General features: G+C 43.4%; 1 protein-coding gene across 4 annotated transcripts in view; it reads left to right on the forward strand.

Annotated features, from left to right (window-relative positions):
- rptor (regulatory associated protein of MTOR, complex 1) overlaps positions 1 to 19,509 on the forward strand; it is a 199,369-nt gene that overhangs the window by 164,194 nt on the left and 15,666 nt on the right. For 2 of the 4 annotated variants that reach the window (XM_061725000.1, XM_061725019.1), the window contains 5 exons: positions 3,746 to 3,851; positions 8,959 to 9,073; positions 9,185 to 9,309; positions 10,121 to 10,222; positions 13,834 to 13,881. In XM_061725000.1, the coding sequence (XP_061580984.1) occupies positions 3,746 to 3,851; positions 8,959 to 9,073; positions 9,185 to 9,309; positions 10,121 to 10,222; positions 13,834 to 13,881 (496 nt within the window). The remainder of the gene's footprint in view (positions 1 to 3,745; positions 3,852 to 8,958; positions 9,074 to 9,184; positions 9,310 to 10,120; positions 10,223 to 13,833; positions 13,882 to 19,509) is intronic. The other 2 variants (XM_061725009.1, XM_061725029.1) reach the window with 1 other exon arrangement.

Consider the following 19,509-nt stretch of genomic DNA (forward strand, 5'->3'; position numbering starts at 1 on the left):
TTATAAGTATGTTTTTGGCCACTTGTCATGTTTCAGTGATGATTTTTCTCCAGGATTGTGAAGCTGGAGGCTGCTTTCTTGTTTCAATGCGAGGCTCACCATGACACATGTTTGATGGTGTTTGTGCTGGTTTGTGCTTATTGCACTGAAATCTAGTACTAAGTATTCAGTATGTATGTAAACACCAAGAGTACCCACGCAGCGTGCTGCTTCTGAAAAGAGCAGATAGCACCGGTTCAACTGTGCTTTTATGTCACCTTTTCACATACCAGATAATTGATTTTTGATAACTGCAGGAATTCAGAATCATTCCTATCTGCATCTTGATGCATTTAAGAGTTCCATCCTCCTCCCTGCCTGAAAACCGTTTTTTTCCTCCTGATTAAAGAGCAGCACTTTGGCCAGAACTCTGGTCTAACCTTGGTTTTTGTTTGAGTCTCTTTAGTTTATCACACAGCTCTAGAAAAACCACAGTAAACCAAATATACATACATACATATATATAGTCTTCCTGCTAAAGCTGCCTCCTCTCCGCCTCAGTCAGGATGTATAACGTCCATGTGAGTGAATTACCTGACTCAAACCCATGCGAGCACGCTCTTCACGCGCCGCGCCGACAGCTGGTCCTTGGGTCTGCACTGCCAGCTACTATAACGTGGGTTGTGTTTCTCGTAAAAGCGACACCCAGATCGGTCATGCGATCACGTGACATTAAAGCTGCGCGTGGAGAGCTGTTTAGCATTCGGTGACTGCACCACACACTAGCTGCTCACGAGGCTTGTCCTCCGCTCAGTTTTCACCCTGACACGTTGTAAATAGATGACTTTAATAGATTCAGCTGTAAGCCTGCACATGTACTTTATATTCAACTTCATATTTAATTTACTGTTAAAATGAAGAGTTATTTTGTTGACTTTAAGTCAGCTCAGGTTCTGTAGGGGGCCATTTTTTTCCAACTTAATAAAGTTATTGCTTTTGCTACTGTCCCCATTCTGGATTGAGGTGATTAGATGTGATTGCATGAAGTGAGCGTGATGCACCGTCTCATTTTCTCAGCCTCGTGAGCGTCACTTAACATTATCGCAGCAAAGGTAAGACGAGATGGAAGTTCAGCCAGATTACTTGAGCTGTTGCAACTTGAGCTGTTGCAAAATAGCCTGATTATGCAACGCAGCCATCTGCAACAATGGTGTGCTCGTGTGAACACGGTGCTCAGGAGAGGACTGTTTTTTCTTTTCCTATTAACTACTGCTCACTTTATATCGGCGCGGCTTCATTACTGGCAACATGCATGGTAATCTGAGAAATAAAGCGCACGCCATTATGCAGGCGTGGGCATTTCTATGCCGTTGATACAGTCCGCCTGGCTTTTACATCAATATAATTCACTTTGTCGTCACCGCTCAGTTTTGATCCAGCAGGATGTATGGAGGCACGGCCACTTCCTGTGTCCCGCTGGTGTTGTGACGCATGGGCTCATTCCCATCACATTTCCTGGGATTTGTTTATGTACGTAATTATGCCGTTAAATAATATTGGTGTTCAAGACTTTCCAACAGGTCACTGGTGCGTACTGATTAAGGATACTTGATGTACATAAGCCATAAAAAAAAAACTTCACCTGATGATGATGATTTTCATTTATTCTCCTATTCAGTTTCAGTTAAACAGACTTCACTAAATATGTGACCTATGATCACAAACTGTACTGACCAAATGCCACGACTGCAGTCGACAAACTGTTGGCCTCCAAGCCTGCACGCCTGGCCTCATTAACACATCATCATAAATGCATGATCGGAAGACACGCCCATAACACCCAAGGTGCACTGCAACAAAAATGACGGACCAACTGGAACGACTGGTAAACCCACCAGCATGTACGGTGCTGGGGAGGGTCCCCAGGACCCTGTCCTGCATCACCACACCTGATTCTGATTAATGCTCGTCGTCACTTCAGAGTGTGTTGCTGCAAGGCATCTAAAACCTGCAGGACAAGGTGTCCTGAGCACCCAGGACCAAGACTACTCGGGGGACGGTGTCACAAAGGGTCATTTCATTATTCTTTGTGTTGATCATGCATCTAATGACGCTAGGGTTCACTAACCTCCCTCTCTGGTGGTGGTTTGTCCCAGTTGGGACTGGTTTAGAAGGACTAAGAAAGGTGAGAACACCAGCTTGTTGTGAAGATGTGTGGTGCAAGTCAACGGTTGTTTTTTTTTTTCTTTTACCTCCTCTTTTCTTTATGTCCTGCTCATGAAGGTTGTGGACTTTATCTTCCGGTGCGGAATGTATGATTAGCTGAACCAGTAAAACCCCACTTACTGTTTTTTACGAAGATATTTTTCCTCCTTCGGATGAACGACCCCACCAGGCCTGTACTGGCCATACTGTTTGTGTTGTCACTGTGATTCACCGTGTTTCAGTCACATGAACATACGAGGGGGGTTAGCTGCTCACTGGGCTGTGCTCAGGTTGGAAGAGGAGAGTCTGGGTAGCATCAGTCTACTGTTGGACAAGCTGTCTATACATGGGAAGTACTGTAACTACTTTGGTAAGATGAGCTTTGGCACACTGCAAAATCTCCAATGAGGTAAAGAAAAACCAAAGGCATCACTGGGACGCGTGAACAAAACATCTCTGTGATCATATGGTATCACTGAGCAGGTAGGGGACCATGGTAGAATAAAAGCAGAGCTCTCCAGAGAATAAACCAAACTAATAAAATGTTTGTTGTATTTTGTGCAACGCAGTGTCTGAGCTGAAACTGTTCTGTAAAACTAAATAGGGAATGATGTGTAGGTCTGTTTCAGAGCTGTCTGATGGATCTACCAGGAGTCACTGATGTGAAATGAGGTTCACAAGTCTCGTGGTGCGTTCAGATCCAGTTCTGTGCCATGAAAGAACACGATGCACCTTCATGTATTTATGATTTATGAGTCCATTCCAAATGAGCGGCACTTTTCCTGATTTTCCTGATTCTTCTGTCACGTTGTCATGAACATTAGCATGTACCAGGTTAGCTGAGGTCTGGATCTGTTTTTGTTTGTTTCTTTGAGCGTCTCACCATCTGACCTTCAGGTAAACTCCAAATGTTTTTACAACCTTCATCAGGATTATTAGTAGAAACTCTAACATGATTGCTTATGTCTTTTCAGCACACCTGAATACTCAAAACCTCTGAATGAGATTTCTTTCTTGTTGACTCTTTTTTTTTTCCCTGCGGGTCGGTTGGTGCTGGTTTGAGCTCCACAGCAGGTTCATATGTGAACAGTGAATTTTACAGATATTTCATGATTGCAGGTATTCTGAAAATACCTAAGACTCGAGCCTCAAAGATGTGCACAAGAGACAGGGAAGCGGAGCCGTGATCGAGTCAATGAAATGGACTTTTCCCCTCGTTTGATGTGTTTCGCTGGTTTTCATCATGTCTCACGGAACTCAAATTGAAAAATTCATCAGCTTCTTGAAGGTTTCGTCCACGACACCCCGCCGGTAAACTAATTATCCAGCGAAGACTCCAGTCTCTCCTGGAAAACAGAGAACCCCCCCCCCATCGTTTGTCATGACTCTGGGCACGGGGCCTCTTTTAAAACAGAACTTTAATCCTGTGACGTTAACACTGGTTTTCAGGGAAAAGGTGAGGCTCGTAGAACGGTGCCGTGTTCCCCGACGGTGACGCTGCCGTTCCCCTGGGGTCTCTTCAGCTCAGCCTGGGCTAAATCTGCCTTTCATCCACCTTCAGATCCCAGAGGAGCATGACCTGGAGAGCCAGGTGAGGATGGAGCGGCAGTGGAGGTTCCTGAGGAACGCCCGTGTGAGGAGGCAGAGTCGCAGCATCACACAGAGAGGTGGGTGTCGCACGCACGCTGAATTTTAATGCTGTGACATTTCCTTGCTTCCTCTGAAAGAAGGAATCCTTTTGTTTATTTAGGAGAGGTAGGTAATGTCACTTCACAGATATAGTTGGAATGAGCTGCACGGCGTACAGAATTCACTCACTTTTTAATAAATAATCAGACTGTCGGCTTATTCTGATCGTGTTAGGATTCGATAGACTGATTCATCCAAACTCATCGTGTAAAGGCGGGTTAGGTTTATTCACCAATGACATCTCATACACAAAGTTTAAGCTCTGCTGAGTGTTTGTGGTGCGAACGGCACCTTCAGAGCGCCAGCATCCCACTAGTAATAAAGTAAAGCATCAGAGGAGGAATAAAACGCACGAGCGGCTCCAAGGCCCTGGAGGAACACATCCTCCACCGAGGACAATACTCTTCAATTTTAGATAAATCGATAAAGATCTCCACCAAAATGTGATCATTTCTTTCTTCATTTATATTTCACCTCTTGACCGAGCCTCGTTAAACTCACTCTGGCAGTGTTTGTGAACTCTTTGATAAGCAGCACTGGGTTCATACTTTCTCTGCTGCTCTCACCACGGCAGAGAAAATGAAACTTAATTTAAGAAGGTGTCCGCCGGCCGTCGGGTGGAAACAGGAATCTAGAAAAATGTTTTAATGACTTCAGATGAATCAAGAATATAATTTACTGAAAACAGAGAAAACAGACAAGACTGGAAAAGTAAGGAGTTTGCAAAATTAATAAACGAGAAACTAACAGAGCACTTTCATCCACTTTTGAATTTTTGTTTAAATGTCATGTTGTACATGTTTAAAGTTAAATATATCAGTTTATATCTCCAGTGTATCTTGTTTTGTTGACTCACAAACTTCCTGCATTTCAAATTAAAACACAAAATGTTGGAAAGTTGCGTGGACGTCTGGGAGTGGCTCCGTGAATGAAGGCTCCTCAATCTCTAAAATCTTAATTTACTCCTCCGCATCACCAGAAGATTAAATGATTTTTTTCTCAGAGGGCAGTGATACCGCCGTCACAGAGCTGACACTCGTTCCTGTTTGCCTCCGTTTATGTTCTGACAGGACGTTGGTGCGACGTAACGCTCCCGGCTCATGGTCATCAAGGACGCTTGTCTGCAGGAATAGATGAAAATGAAGTGATTTTAAATTATAATTTTATTGATTCAGGAGCTTAAAAGAATCTACATTAGAACAGCAAAACATAACCAGAGTGAATGAGTCTTGTAACAGTGTGTTGTACAGCGGACTGCTGCCGTCGCTGTAGGTTGCAGTTTAGTCTGGGAGCTAATTTGCTCGTGTCCAAGTGAGTTTGTTCTCCGAGCTGGCAGCAGAACTTTGTCGGCCTGGTTGTAAATGTCCGCTTTAATCGCAGAGAACACGAGTTTAGAGACAAACAGATCTAAATCCACAATATCAGCGTTTGAGAGTGAGTTCCACTGTCTGTCGGTAGGTAGACACACTGAAGGAGTCTCCTCTGACGTCTCAGACAGACCTCTGTGAGGACGGCCTGCAGGTCTGTTTGGCTCGGCAGATGAGCAGCCATTTGAAGGAAAAAGCTACGAGATCCTTCAGTTCTGTTGAGGATTCGACGTCCAGTGACACGCTAAACCTCCACGGTGCAGCCCGGGTGTCAGCATGTGCTGATCCACAGTCAAGACACAATAGATTGAGATCTGTTTGCAGCAGGAAACGTGCTGTTTTATGAGTCGCAGGGCACCCTCTCTCACACACACACACACTCTCTCACACACACACACACACACACACACACACAGTCATTAAAGAGCTTGCAGTAGCAGCAAACACACAGAATCTCCGAGTGAAGCCCGAGCTTCCTCAAACAGAATTCCTAACAATTCAACGTCACTGGCAGCTCCCTCCACACGCACACACACCACAGCGCACGTGCCAGAGCGCAGTCACACGGCGAATGGCGTCAGAGATGAGGCTTGCTACGCACGCCTCTCCCTCCCCTTCCACCGCCCGCTCAATCATTGAATTCCCCCCACAGATTTTTGAAAGAGGTAGAAGGGTTGCCCTCATTCAGTCGGCTCCCTCCAGAGAGAGACGGGAGGAGGAGGGAGGAGAGGGAGGACGGCTGTGGGAAGACGAGTCGAGGAAGCTGCATGGCTAGAAATAAGAAGAGAAGAAAGTGTCAGAGAAAGTCAGCCGTTAATATGACTTACCTTCTCTTTAGTTGCTGGTGCAAACGCCGACTTGCACTTCCAGACGCGTAGCAGGTCTCACGTTTGCTCTCAATCAGCACAAACACAAACGAATCATTAATGATCGTCTCTCCCAGGTTCTCATGACATTTCCATCCATCGAATGTATTACTGATGGATTTTTCTATGTTTTAACTCATTCTGCTTCATGTCATCGCTTCGGCCTCTGGAGTGAGTTCATGTGGTGTTTCCATGACAACCCAGTTGATGATGAATTTGCGGTCTTTACTTTCATTAAAAGCTTCAAATCTCCTGCTATTGATTAAGCCAGCACTGATATTCAGATTATTTATTTCCTTTTTCTCTCATTTGTTCCTGCATGTTCATAACTTCTATCCTGGTTCCAGCTCTGTTCTCTCTTTTAAAAAGCTCAGTAATGATACAGTACTTGGTTTCTGCATTTGTGTCATATATGTTTGAATAAAAAAAAAGAAAATAGAAGCATATTTATACATACCTTATTTCTTTTCGTCCAGTGATTATTCAGATCATCCAATGTCTTGTGGGTCTTAGTTTACTGCAAACTGTTTACCAACTCCGAATGAACCTTCCCTCCATCATCCTGTTGCTTTAACTGAAAGTGTGCCAACTGTGTCTCAAAGAAACATCAGAATATATTTAATCTCAGGTTGTTTAAAGGTTTTCTAAGTTGAACTATGTGAGAACAGTTCATACTTTAAGTGAAACTGGATGTTTGTGAGAACTTCAGATCTTTTCCTCCTGTGTGACAGACAAAGTAAGGAAGAACAGACTGTTCCTACTCTACATGTTCTCCCAAGGCTTCAGCTCCATCCCAGGCTTGCGGATATTGCACATAATCTTACTGAATCATGCAAATGTTGAACTTATAATGCTGGAAAATCCTGCACCCACAGTTTTCAAGTCATTCAGTAATATTTATGCAGCGGTGCAGAACACAGGGAAAATCTACAGAAGCTCTGCAAGATAGACAGACTTGTGCGTTGGAGAGTATGCTAAGTGCAATCCTTCTTTCCTTCTGAAAGGATGAGCCTCCGTTGCTGCTGCAGCAGCTGCTGCAGCACAGACGGGCTTCTTTGATAAGAACTTGAAGGTGGATTGTTAGGTCGGACCTTACAGAGCTGAAGCAGCCGGCTGTTTGGTCTGGTTTCTCTGCGTCAAGCCAAAAAGTGCTGTCGGGCTCGCCCCCATCCTTTATGATCACGAGATCCAAAAAACTAAATTCAAGACACTTACAGGAGAAATGTTGGGATGTTCAAATCAATTCTGAAATGCCTCTGAGATGAAGGAAAAGGAAGCTCCCAAATTAAACAACTCAAGAACACTCAAATGGCGCTTTTGCATTAGTATAACTTCAGCTCGGTTCTACCCGTTTTGCGCTTTCGCACTAGGGCTGAGACGAGTAGAGCCGCTCCAAGTCGATACTTTTTTCTGTAACCATTTCAGTGAGGTTCTTTGCGGGCTGAGCAGGGACTATTTCTGACGTCACCACCTCCTCGCCACTGATTGGTCGGGGGGGCCTTCAGCGACTCGCGGCTCGCGGCGATTTTATTATAAAGCGCAAAACGTCTGTTTGGTGATCCAACTCTGAGGTGCAGATGTTCATAAACCTGGTGACTGACGAGAAAAAATTTAAAAAGCGATGTAGACGGGCTGTTTTTTTCTCAGCCGCTCCCGGCTCCAGCTGATTTCTCATCTGCGCCGACACAAACAAAGGTGCTGCGCAATCGAGTACGTCACAGCAGCTTCACCCCAACCTGCCCACTTCTCCCCTGGCAGTGCGAAAACACACGTGTGGAGCCGTGTAAAGCCGCACCGAGCCGAGTCGGGCCAAGTAAGTCCTAGTGCAAAAGCGGCAAAAGGTGCAGTCTCATCAAAGCTTGAAACGATAGAGTACAAAGAAATCATCAAGTCGGCAAATCACCCTTTGTTTAAGGTTCAAAGACTTAGATCCGCCGTCTGCCCGACAATTTCACATTAACCTGGTGAGCTTGCAGCCATTATGTCCTGTAGTTCAGTCGCTCAGGCTTTTTTTAAATAACCAAATACAAATACAGGTAAGCAGCTAGTCCAGTTCAGCTTGATCCAGTGTTTGTACCGCACCAGTTCACAACAATGGTCACATCAAGACAGGAAGCAGCTCCAGTGGTCAGTGCAGTCCAAGTTCAGATAATTCAGTTATAATGTCAACTGAATTCATAAATCCATGTCAGTCCTGTCATTAGGCTGAGACACCCATCCTTGATACCGACCTAGTTGATGTATGAAAACAACAGAGTGCAGAGATGTGACCACTAAAACATAAAAGAGAACACTGTTCATTGGAGAAAATAATTATGAATAAAAGATCCAAAATCTTAAACCAATATCCAAAAGGACTGGAACAGGAGAACAGATGACTGTCCTGACTGAACTACCCCAAAACCAAAGGAATAGTCCTAATTTAACCTCCTTTTCAACTGAAAATAGGACTTTGCTTTGACTTGAGAGGTGAAGAGTTGAAGTTGGAACTGGTACTCCTAACGTCATCAAAACCAAGGAATCCAAATTAAATGAATATTTGCGACGCTAAAAGGTGTCTGGACACTACCGTGTCATTTGAGTAGTCCTAGCTTGACAGTGGTTGAACTGCGGCTGAGGAATCACATTAATACGTTTCATGTGTGTAAGTACTTCAGGGGTTAGATACCAGCACTGCTTTGGTTATTTCCTGGAAACAGAATTTGTTCTTGCAAAGTCTGCACACGTCTCCTTACATGGTCATCCAGGTTTTGTTCATGCATCTGCAGCAGGAATCAAACCGGTGACTTTGCGGTTATGGAAAACTCCTTTCTCACAGCTGCTCTCTTCTGGATTTCACCCCTCTATTGCAGGCGTTTCTCGTCTGGATGATCAAATATTCATCAACCGTAATCCCGGAGTGCCATCTGTCGTGAAGTTCCACCCCTTCAACACCTGCATCGCTGTGGCCGACAAAGACAGCATCTGGTCAGAGACGGAGAACGCTGCACTTGCACACATTGTTTGTTAGGAATCATCCTTTCTGACCTAAAGTGTGATACTGACCAGGTTTTCCTCTGCCTGTTGTGTGTGTTTTAGCTTCTGGGACTGGGAAAAGGGCGAGAGGCTGGACTACTTCTACAACGGAAACCCTCGTTACACTCGCATCACTGCCATGGAGTACCTGAACGGACACGACTGCTCCTTATTACTCACTGCAACAGGTCTGAAATCTAACGCTCGCATGGAGAGAGTCAAGTGCAGGGCAAATGTTCACGCCTGCCAGCACAGCACAAGTCTTGTTTGCAGCAGAAACAACCTATTAGCTCTTGATTCTTACCTCCACAAACGCAGACAGATCTCTGTATTCATCACCATTCATTAAAAGAACAAAGTAATTATCCTCCGTGGCTTTATCTTCATACCACACAGTTCTGCAAGGAACAACTCTACATTAAAACCCATTCATTTTGTTTGGTCTTCACGGCGTAAAATTAAACTAAGAATGAATGTTGCATTTTACTGCACATCTCACTTTGATAAAACGCTCGGGGATTAATATATTTAAATGCCATCTCATCAAAATGTAATGTGCACTTATTCCGTTTTTCCCCATCAGTTATATACTGAAGGATACCAGGGCAGAGCATTAGTTATAAAGATACAGCATTAAAAAAGTAAAACGCACAACATAAATCAAGCAGAGACTTTTACAGGTTGTAATAGCTCCCTCATAAGAGTTGGTGGACATGTTTTATACTGAGCTCTTGGCTGCAGAGCTTTTTATGGTTGGACTCCTGCCTCATTTTGTTTCTCACTTACAGGATGCTTGCAGGGAAGGAGCTGTTTAGGTGCTTCTTTGTACTCTGTTTCTTCCAACTCCGTGTTGCGTGTTCTGAAAGAAAAACAAACTCTTGAACACGTTGCCACGCACGTCTAAACCCATTAAAAATGCAATTAAGACTTGACCTTTAACTAAGCTCTAACTCCCTTTTGTCTCTCAATCTTTGTGCCCGTGCTCTTCCCTCCGTCTAGACGACGGAGCGCTGCGTATCTGGAAGAACTTTGCCGACCAGAAGAACCCCGAGATGGTGACGGCGTGGCAAGGCCTCTCCGATATGCTGCCAACTACCCGAGGTCAGCCCCCCACCAGCTCCACATTAAACATCTACTCTTTATTACGATGTACCTCGCCCTCCCATACTGCCACAGTACTGTTCATGCTGCGGTGACTGCTGCAGTCCTGTCGTCAGACCCATCCCAGTCACCTCCACACCCCCATCTGTAGAGCAGGTATGACAGAAGTTTACTGCACTTATCCACCTGTCAAGTCCAAACATCTTAAGAGTATAGGTATATTTTGCTCAAAATTGATTTTGCAAGGAAGAAACAAATTACTTTATGTACTATTTAAGCCAAATTCATTATTAAACCTTCTATTTTTACACAAGCACAACTTAAGAAAGTTAAATTAATCCAGGGTGGAGCAAACCGTTGAACAAAGTCAGTTCAATTGTATTAAATATATTTCTAATCAATGCCAAAAGTAATTGTAGGACACTTCACATGGTGGAGACCCAACGATTCCGTCTGAGCAACTGGTGACACTGCAGTAGAAACCTCAACAAAAACTCAGCAGGTGGGTCAGTGAGGGACAAAAAGCAAAACTGCAAAGAAAAACACTCCCAATGTCCATGACGTCCAATAGTTGTGAAGAAATTAATAAACAACATAAAGGTTTAAACCACTGGGTTTCTAATATCTGTGAGCTGAATCAATAACCACAACTGGTTTTATAGTAATCAGTAAACAGCTGTATTTAACAGTGATCAGTAAACACAGCTGTATTTAGCAGTGATCAGTAAACAGCTGTATTTAGCAGTGATCAGTAAACAGCTGTATTTAACAGTGATCAGTAAACAGCTGTATTTAACAGTGATCAGTAAACAGCTGTATTTAACAGTGATCAGTAAACAGCTGTATTTAACAGTGATCAGTAAACAGCTGTATTTAACAGTGATCAGTAAAACAGCTGTATTTAACAGTGATCAGTAAACACTGGTATTTGTAAGTAATCAGTAATTACAACTGTTTTTGTCAAATGTATGCTTGCGTTAACTTTCTAAAAACCATTGGTTGTACACACAGACTCCTATAAAACATAAAAAACTATAGCTTTGAAATCATTGCTTATTGATTTAGTGTCACATTTACAACACAGCTGGACATGATGTGCTATTAACTTGATTTACGGGTGACATTTGCACTGCAATAACCAGGCCCATCAAACGGAAGGTCCACTCCTACTCTTGTTCGACCCAAATGATTCTAGCAAAAACCTTTTGAGGACAATATTTAAAAAGCATCATCCAAGCTGAATCAGTACCTCTCACTAGAAGGCTACTTTTCAGGGAAGGACCCGGCGCTCCATAAAGGAGTTGAATGTTTTGAAACACAGAATGATCATATTCTGAGTGGGTGACACCACTGTCAAAAAACAGATGTGGCATTGCCGTCACCGTGACTTTCTCTCACACCGGCCGGTCCATGTCCACAATCTGTGTCACGCTGCCTCCAAAAAACTAGTGCAGCTGAACTTTGTATTTTTATATTTCGGTTTTTCTGCCACATTAGTGGCAGAATGTGAGGTTTAAGTTGGTGGTTAAATTCTGCTCTGTCACTCAAAACCAATTTAAGACTAGCTGAAGGTGTGCTGTCAGCTGCTGTCATCACCTGTTGTACCGTCACATACCCATAATCATCCCGAGGGTCATGTTGAACCTGCTGAGGGCTGCACGCAGTGAGAATCACGAAACTCAGCAGGTAGGTGTTCTTTGTTCTTGTCTAGGATTCTTTAAATTGCACAGATATCGTTAATCACTTTCTGTTCAAACTCTGGAAGTTTTGTGGATCCGCTTTCATGTTGACTCTCTTCGCCGACACACTTCCATAATTCCAGGGAGAGTTATTCCCCGTTATGTGAACCAGGCCAGACGGCGACACTCGTCAGAGACTTGCACCCACATGTGTGTTGTTTTCCGCGCTACACACACTCTCCTGTCTAACTCTCCAGCGCTCCACATATCCTGCCTCGAGCGTTCCTTCATTTCTGGGCCAGGCATGTGTTCGAGGGAACTGTGACAGTCGCTGGAAACATTGTCTGCAAACACATGACAAACCTGTGCAGAATTGCAGTAATTAACTTTTTTGTAGCACAAATAAACATGAACTTATGTATGCAGCACTATTTTAATCAATATCAAGTACAGAAACTAAAAGATATATATATCTAGGTGACGATATATATACGCCCGTTTAGATAAATGGTATCATTTTAAGGCGACTTATTAGCCCCTCACTGCAGAAGTTCAGCCAGTCTTCTGAGCTATTAAACTTCTGTTACTACACTCCAAAAACTCCTTTCTAGGAAAAAAAAGCTTTGTTTCATGAAAATGAGTCTTGCTTTTTGTTAAACTGAGTATTTAGCTTTTTTTTGTTTCTTTTATATATGACAATATTAGTAGACGTAGGGATATTAGGCTTATTTCTAGAGGAGCTGGATAATTCTGCTCTCATTAGCCCACATCAGTGAGACATAACAGATCAAAAGATGTAATTAACCCAGGTGACCTTTATATCCCAAAGCCACAACTTGTTGGTTGGAGTTTTTTTTGGAGCACATCATGTGCGGAGCTGTCAGGATGAGTGACACCACAGGACTGCAGTGAGGAGACTCACTCAGCTCACATCACCACGGCCCGCCCAGAGACACTCTACCTCTGCAGATGATTCTCACATTGAATGTTTTCCCTGAAAGTTTTAAACGTCAGTGCGTACTGGTTTCCTGGGTGAGCCACGACGGACAGTAACTGCATATCTTCCTTCGCTGGGCAGGCGTTGAGAGTTCAGCGCTGTGTTTTGATTCTCTGGGTTTTTTAGCCTGGGCTGCATTAATAATGGAAAACTTGACTAAATATTAGAGAAGTCTCTCTTTGTGCTGCCAAAAAAGCAGCTCACCCTCGCAGCAGTTGCTAGACGACTGAGCGTTTCTCAAGGCTCCGCCGGCAGAGCGGCTCACGCAGCAGGACCCCCCTCACCACCCCCATCTCCACTGTCCAATAACATGCTCATGTGCTGTGTCTCCCACCACGCGTTTGTGTAGACTGTCTGGCTCGTTGTTACTTTGCTGGGTATTGTTTGGTCCGCCCCCCCCCCCCCTCCCTCTGGAGAGGCTGAACAAGGCAGCATCAACATGCTGATGAATTTTACATGAAATCATCATACCTCATCAGTTTTAGCTTTTATTTTTTTTTTTCTCAAGGATTTTATTTATCTTTAATTTTCATCCACAGACAAACTGATGGAGCATTGGCTCCACTCTTCCTCTTGTTTTAATTGTCTGCCCTGTGGTGAAGGGTTTTGAGTTCTGGGTGGTGCGGGTTTGCAGCTCCTGGTAGCTCCGCTCCTCTCGCCCTTCTCATGTTGGAGGCAGCCGCCTTGTTCATCCCTCTTTCGAGTGCATGTGGATTAATGCTCGGGGAGTGACGAGCAACACTCGCCACTTCCCCAGTATTACGGTTCTCAGAAGTGTCTGTGACTCTTTGGGTCAGCATGCACAGGGGGTTCTTGCTAATGTGTTGCTTGCTTTTGTTGCGTTCTTGCTCTCCTCCCCTCCCCTCCTCCACCTCTCCCCCTCCATTTGCTCTCTCCTCCTCCTCCTCCTCCTCCTCCTCCTCCCCTGCTCGCAGGTCTGGCCAGAAGGGTTTCCATCTATCTTGACAGGAGTAAGCAAGGAGGTGAGTGTTGCCATTCTCTTCCGTTCTTCCTCGTTCTCAGAGCAAAGGTGCTGCACTAAACAGCTGGGAAAGTGTCTCTTTTTGTTGGTGTATTTCTTTAATTCCTTTTCCCCTCATCCCCGACCCCCCACCATTGCTCATCCATCTGCCTGGTGTCTGTTGATGCCCCATCACACCATCCCTGGCACTCACTAAAATGTCGAGAAGAATCTCAGGGGAAGAAGTGGGCTTGTTATATTTACATTAGGGATCATATGTAGTCTGCCACACTGAGGGGACACGTCTCACCGGCGAGCTCTCAGAGCAGCTCAACGTCAAATGCAGAAAAAGGATACAGAGCTGTGTTCATTTTAACCAAACTAGGCACATTATTTGTCAGCAGGTAACTTCTGTCCAATTCATCTTAAAGAACTTTACACAGAAAACTAATACAGTCCAATTCTGCCCAACCCCGTAGTCCAATTCATTGTAATTCAGGCATAAACCGATGTATTCCTGTTCATAATCCCACTGATTCCAGGATTTGTAATTCCCATGAATCCAGTACATAAAAAGCAGCGTTGCTAAGGAACAGGCCGCATCGCAGCTTCACTTTGGTGCAGTCCGATCATCCTGATCAAGCACAAGAAAGGCCCTGGTTAACGGGGAGATGAAGCCTCCGGCAGAGCCGGACAGCCATCTGCCTCGGCCGGCCGGGGCTCTCAGATCACTGGGAAGAAACACGGACATTAGTCTAGAGCTCTCTGCCCCTGAGATGCAAGGCAAAACACTGTTAATAGCAAGTTTGTATGTTTCGTTAATGTTATCCCTAATCAAGCATGGCCTCTTCCATGCTGCTCTGAACGGTCGAGATGGCGTGTGCATCCTGAACACTAACCCTGATCACTGAAGGTTCAAGCACGGAGCCTGCAGTCTTGAGAGGGAGCTCCTCTGTTGGGAGGATGTGGAACTACAAGGTCCTGAAGAGGAAGGCAGGCCCATAAGGTCTTCATATGTGAAGACACGAATAAGAAGCTCTGTCTTAACCTTTGAAATACGGAAGAGTATTAGGGTCAGGCAGAAGAAAAATAAAAATATTTTAGAGGTGGATGATTTTTTTTTCATTATGCACTTCGAGAGAAAAGTCGAAATGTCGAGGAAAAAAGTTGAAATGTCGAGAATAATGTTGAAGTACAATTTCGAGAAAAAAGTCAAAATTTTGTGAATAAAGTTGAAATGTTGAGGGAAAAAAGGCAAAATTTCGACTTTATTCTTGAAATTGTACTTGACATTTCCACTTTTTTCTCGAAGTGCACATAAAAAAAAAATCTTCCCCTCTCAAATATGTTTTCTCCTGCATGGCCCTAATGCTCTTCCGTATTAACAGGACATCATTGAAGGGAGACTAGGATTGAGGAAATATGATCTCTGGTGCTGATCTCCATCTCAACTCTTCTGCAGCATCTTGAACCTGTTGGAGTTACTTCAGAGTTTCATCTTAGGACTTTATGATAAGGAATTGCTCGAGGTGACGAATGCAGGGACTTTTCTGCATCACTTTGGGATAATCTTAAGCACTTCTGGAAACGTCATGTTGTTTTCTCCAGGTTGTACCAGATGCCAGAGTAATGCTATCTAGAGTAACTAGAGTACTAGATAGTACTCAGCCATGTGTCCAACTCAATCTAACTATATTTAATGAATTGGCTCTAAAAAGACTACAGGTGATGACTTGGTGAAACATTGCCTTGTGTTTGAGTCCAGTAGCAGGTTGTTGGACTTGAGCCAGAGCTGAAAGCATCAGACATCCCACCCTTAGGATGAACCGCTGAGAGGGTCGCTCTTTAAGTGTTCTTTAATTTCTTTATTTCAGCTCGATTGCACACCACTCTCACCTCACCAGCACATGCAGACGTTAACTATTAACTCACCTGCACATATTTATTATTCTGTTTGTGGAGATCTGACTGTTGGCATTTGAATTAGTGATGCTTAATTTGCTCATTTTGACTAATATCTCAAATCCGCATTAAAAAAAAAAAAAAAAAAAAAAAAAGAAAGAACTTTCACATGCATATTTATTTAAAGCGTTTGTTAATTTAGGGACATTATTTAAAATCACCTCAAGTAGCTTATGTCTCGTATGAAAGAAATACAAATTTACACACCAATTTCCTTTGGTCCCAGAGGCGTCGGCATTTAATTGGGAGCACGTAGATGCTGTGTTACTTTAATAACGCAGCGCCACCCTGTCTGTCTCCCTGAAGGGATCAGCCTGTTAAAATCACACGACTGTGGCTGGCAGCGGCTCAGGGGAGGCATTCCTGCTGCCGCATTCACATGCACAGGCTGTTACTGGAGGTTCACAAAACGGAGGATGATGGTTTCCCTGGAAAAATGGGGGAAACCTAAAGAAGGTTGGGTTGTGGAAGCGTTAAAAGAGCCGAGCAAATAGTTGAGATTTTCCTTCTTGCTGATTGCTTGGAGAATCAGTCTAATTAGGTTCTGAGCCTAGAAAGGTCCGGCAGTTTTGTGTCATTAGTGCATTTACAGTCTTTTTATCGCCGTTAGTTATTAGAGGGTAGGATTCCTCCCCTTCCTCATTGTGACTGCTTCAGTGAAAGTGGGGCGGTCCTCTTCTTATTAGCTGTAGGGAAGCTCACTTGTCCTGCTCTACATTTGGCTGCACTGCCTGGTGCCTTGTTAACATCAGGGCTCGGGGAACGAGATAAATCCACATCCTGGAAGTCTGCGAGGAGCTAGAAAGGAACAAGAGTTGGAAGGTTGAATAAAATGAGACACAAAGCCTGGGGGGCCTTTTTTCTTGCTTTTTTTTTTTTTTTTAAACTGCAGCCTTTCCGTGAATGCAAAGCAGATGGTTTCACTGCTTCGTGGGTCAAGTGGCTGAAACCTTCACTTCCCAGCGAGATAATAGTGAAGGAGGAACGTTTAAACCGTCAGGCTGGCAGTTTTTTTTCTTTTCTTTTTCCTCTGCTTTTTTGCATGATTACAGCCCCTGGCAAAAAAAAATATATATATATATACATATATGTGTGTGTTTATAAATGTATGTGTATATAATATATATTCCACCACCGCTCTGACAATGTTCATTCCGCTCTTTTATTCTGTAGAAAGGTTATGACTGAAAACTATATGTTCTGATCCACTCAACATTTGGTAAAACCTTTGCCAATTCATAATATGGCTTTAATTAATTCCAATCAAAAACAAATCTTTAAGCACCTTTTGATATTTTTTTTCTAAATAAAACTCCTGCACATGTCTAAATATGTAATTTAGCAGAGATTTAGAATAGTGTTGTTGCACATGCAATCAAAGTTCCCAGTAAGCGGGATATGTCTGTTAAAATGGTAGAAAGAATTATACAATTCGTTTGACAGATAAAGCCAGACGACGAGGAGTAAAGTCCTAGTTGTCTTTTCAATATTTTTCATGACTCCATTATTTTCTTCTGTTTTTTCTAAGCAAAATGTCATTAATTACATCACTTTAATTTGATTCATTTTTGGGAATCAAGACAGAGTGCTCAGTTGTTAAATAGCATTGTGTGATAACTGTGGTTTGTGGTGGTGTTTTTCTCCCTCTCTCCATCTCTAAGTGTGGATATTGGATGTTTTTTGACTGAGGTTGTGATTTTGTCTGGTTGGAATGGAACTAACTATTAGTCTGAAATAGAGTGAATGGACCTAAAAACCACCGCTTCATCATTCTAGTGTGGTTTTTGTTCAGTACATAGTGACATTGATTGTGTTTGTAAGACAAGTAAGGGACAGACGGATCACTGGTTCTTGTTTTATTTATTCATATTTCCCACGATGATGTCTTGACTGTGTGGGTAACTAAGGCCCAAAGGTGTCTTCCAGGAACGTTTCCCTGTTTTCAACTTATCGCTGTCAGTCCGGGGCGGAGCTAAAGAGTTGGGTTTAAAGTTACACATCTGATGGTCGTGATCCCAGAACATACAGCACATGTTTGTGTTTGAAGCCAGGGAGGATTTAGTTGCTCGAACTGGAAGATAAGAAAAGGAGAAATTTGGGAAATGGTCAGAGGGGAAATGGGATCCAGATGATTTAAGTCACAAAGGAGAGACAAGAGCCGAGTGTATTTGTCTATGTACAATGTTGTTTTTTTAATGTTTCTGTGTTTATCATTATGATCAATTATGCCCCCCCTCCCTTGTAATTATGGAGCAGTGTCAGAGCTAAATGCTTTCTTTGACTTTCAAAGGTAAATTGGGACCCATCAAGCTTTACATATTTCATGTGCAGCTCAGATTTCTGATGTAAATAGGGATCATCGTGAGCACAGAGAGCAAAAACTCGTGCGTGATTGACAGTTTCCTTCCAGACCTCGTCTCTTTGGCAACAGTCACTCGTGGAAGCATTAAGTGCAGAAGCAGTGAAATAACACTTTAGTCGCTTTTATAGGCGGCACACAGTCAAAACAATAAAAAAAGGCTTTAAGTGGGTTCAAGCTCCTTTTTTTTGTTTTTTAAGAGGTCATTAGTGAGCAGCTAATACGTGTAAACTTCTTCCTCGTCATTTCAGTCCCACTGAGATCAGCTCTGATTTTGAAGCTTTGCTGTCTTTGTGTTGATTGTAGTTGCAGCTCTATGCTGTTTACGTTGTGAAACACAGGCTTAGTTATAAAAACAATACATTTTCATACAAGCAATTGCCCAATACAGACATGAACCTTGTATTGTGATCTTTTGAAGGTGTTTGTATCGTCACTAGTTGAGCTCTTCGTCCTCGTCTCGAAGTTGCACTCTCATTGTGTGACTCGTGCAAGTTTCAGTTCTGCTGAAGTGGTTTGAGATTTCCCTTTGGGATTATTCAAAGTGATGCGAGAAATCTTCTGTCCAAGATAATTAGGTCAGCAAGTCTTACTGTCATGTTGATTAAGTCTTCAAGCAAGCGGGTCAAAAGCTTTTTCCCTCCCCCCTCCCACTGGTGGGCCCGCGCTCCTAAAGGAAAACAGATTTCACAGCAAGGAAATCTACCTGTCAGTCAGCGCGCTCCCACAGGAAGATGTCGCTGTCTGTTAGAGGCACATTCACGCTGGGTAACTTCCCAGGAATAGCAGCGGAGTTGATTACTATTCAGAGCAGGATGAAGGGAAGATTCCTAAGAAACGGAGCGAGAGACGAAGCAGGTTTAATGAGCTGCAGTCGATGGAGTAGCGAGGCCATCACTGGAGTTAATGATGCAGAATGAGACTGCAGAGGAAGGTGTCCTCTCGCCAGAGAAGAGGAACGTCAAACTAATATGTTCGAGCACAGAAATAGATGAATGAAGATATAGATATCACGCATTAATGAGTGCTTCATCGCATGGGGGCCGACTGTTGACGTAGCCAGCTCTTAACCCTGTTTAAAAAACGATGATTGTGCAGACAAAATACCATCCACTAACAGTACTATTACTGGATACATATATGTACTTATTTTGGAAAATATTGAATCTCACTGGAGAGGGTAAAAGAAAAGGCTTTTGCAGCAGAAAGAGACTTTGCAGAGAGCGTATAGAGCATCCGTCTATACCTTCATCTCTGTAAGGTAAGATTTAGCGCTGGGGCTGTTGCAGCAGCCGCTTCTTCTCACAGCTCAATTCTTCATGTCCGTAT

Source organism: Cololabis saira, chromosome 1 (genome assembly GCF_033807715.1).
Source record: "Cololabis saira isolate AMF1-May2022 chromosome 1, fColSai1.1, whole genome shotgun sequence".
NCBI classification, from domain to species: domain Eukaryota; kingdom Metazoa; phylum Chordata; class Actinopteri; order Beloniformes; family Belonidae; genus Cololabis; species Cololabis saira.